Raw genomic sequence first — 2500 nt, forward strand, 5'->3', positions numbered from 1 at the left:
TCCTCTCCTCTCCTCTCCTCTCCTCTCCTCTCCTCTCCTCTCCTCTCCTCTCCTCTCCTCTCCTCTCCTCTTCCCTTCCCCTCTACCCACGGTTCCTGAGTCATGCTAGGTACCTTCAATACAGCTACATGCTCTCTTACTACTTCACTACATGATGCAGCCTTTGTCACAGCAAGGGAAACATACAGGCAGAATACAGTTAAGGAAAAGGTTCATGAAAATACATTGTCGTTTACGAGGGATGTGAGGCGTTGGAAAAAAGAAGAAAAGGAGAGGAGGAAGAGGGAGCTGAGAGACTTTCATATGAACAGTATCATCCATATATACACACACCTCTATGCGTATATACATACATGTATTATGCCATATATATACATACATATGTATGTGTATGTATATGTATATGTAAATGTATATGTAAATGTAAATGTATATGTATGTATATATATACATATATACATACAGACATACATATACATATATATACATATACATATATATATACATATATATATATACATACACATATACATATACATATACTATATATATATATATATATATATATATATATATATATATATATATATACATATACATATACAAATACATACATATATATATATATACATATACAATATATACATATACATATACATATACATACACACTACACACACACACACACATATATATATATATATATATATATATATATATATATATATATATATACATATATATATATAAGCGCAAGCGTCGATAAATAGTTATCGACAGAATCAGGATTTTGGGAATTGTCCAGACTGGTGACGATTGTTGAAACCTAAAATACCCAATGTCTGTGCGTCACCTCGTTGGCATTGGAAACACCAAGAGTCAAGCAACTGTGTGGCACATCGTCATGGCACTGTTGGCATTGCAGAGGGGACACTGCGCGAACTGACCGATTAACGAGGGCAAAGCAAGCAATAATTACCGTTGGCTAAAGTGTAAACAGGAGCCAATTCAACGTTAACAAAGGCGCAGCTTCTTCGCCTTTTGGACACAAGGAAACTTATATATTTTTTTTTATATATGTCCACCGTACGCTAGCAATCCAACTAACGATACAGATCAATGACTCCCAAAAAGCTTTTTGCGTTCACGAAGAAGTGGCAAGGGAAACAGAACGCCAATAACGGTGTCAAGGGGATGAAGGCGAGGCACAGTTCCTTCAAGAACTTCGGGGAAGGACTTCGAGAGCAAAGACTAGGGGGGGGGGGGAGGTGGGGGGGAAGGGATGGGGATGGGAGGATGAGGGAGGGAGTTCTACATGTCAAGACTATTTCTTCTTTTTTCTATATTTTTGATCTACAAGAAAAAAAAAAAAATAAGAAAAGACAATCATACTTTAAAAAAAAGAAAAAAGAAGTTATATAAAAGGAGGAATGTGAGTTCAATCTACAGAGGATCGAGGGATGTCCTACAGCAAGGAGGAACAGGAAGGCCCGACGACTTACCATGCTGAGGCCATCTGTGCCGTGAAGTCTGCACCGAGAGGGTACGGATACTGGCCTGAGGCGGCGAAGGGGTACACGGGCGGCCGCAACCCTGGAAGGAACAAGAAAAACATCAAGTTAGTTTCATGTTGCGCTTTTTCCCGTGTTTCTCTAATTCTCCAATTCCCGTGTTTCTCTAATTCTCTAATTTCGCGCTTTCACCCCTATCTATCAAACAAACAAACAAATTAAGAAGGGGTTGTGGAGGATGGGTGGAGCGGGCGAGCGAGAGATAAATAGATAGATAGATAGACAGGTACATAGATACAGACTGATAGGTTTATAGATAGAGAGATCTATTGGCTCAGATAGAGCGCAAAGGAATATAATCTGAGAGAGAGAGAGAGAGAGAGAGAGAGAGAGAGAGAGAGAGAGAGAGAGAGAGAGAGAGAGAGAGAGAGAGAGAGAGAGAGAGAGAGAGAGAGAGAGAGAGAGAGAGACTTAAATACACAAAGAAAGGAAATCATGGATAAATGAACAAACAAGTGCACATAAACATATCGGTGGACATCCAAAACGAAAGAAAGAAAAAGACAAACAGAAGAGACGGAAGGGAAACGCACGAAATATGATGCTATGCCAACGGTCACGCCACTAATGCACGCGCACGCATTAAAATTCAATGAAGACTCAATACTCCATATTCATGAAAGGAGGAGAAGAGAAAAGAAGAAAAATAAATACAAAGAGAACTCTGGAATTGGAATATCAACAGCCAAGAACACACACAACGATTCGTGTGATGCTGAGGTTATAGGGAGATGTGAGGTAGGAAGAGTATAGGGGAAATAGGAAGAAGGGTGAAAGGAGGGGGAATAGGAAAAAGGGAGAAAGGAGGGGGGATAGGAAAAAGGGAGAAAGGAGGGGGAATAGGAAAAAGGGAGAAAAGGAAGGGGGAAAAGGAAGGGAGAAATAGGAAAAAGGGAGAAAAGGAATGGTGAATAAGAAAAAGGGAGAAA

At 39.6% G+C, this 2500-nt stretch overlaps 1 protein-coding gene across 5 annotated transcripts in view; it reads right to left on the reverse strand.

Annotated features, from left to right (window-relative positions):
- The window catches only part of LOC125026380 (protein pangolin, isoforms A/H/I/S-like), a 411657-nt gene that overhangs the window by 24694 nt on the left and 384463 nt on the right, over positions 1-2500 (reverse strand). For all 5 annotated transcript variants that reach the window (XM_047614794.1, XM_047614790.1, XM_047614791.1 and 2 more), the window contains exon 5: positions 1503-1593. In XM_047614794.1, the coding sequence (XP_047470750.1) occupies positions 1503-1593 (91 nt within the window). The remainder of the gene's footprint in view (positions 1-1502; positions 1594-2500) is intronic.

Source organism: Penaeus chinensis, chromosome 6 (assembly GCF_019202785.1).
Source record: "Penaeus chinensis breed Huanghai No. 1 chromosome 6, ASM1920278v2, whole genome shotgun sequence".
In the NCBI taxonomy this organism is placed as follows: domain Eukaryota; kingdom Metazoa; phylum Arthropoda; class Malacostraca; order Decapoda; family Penaeidae; genus Penaeus; species Penaeus chinensis.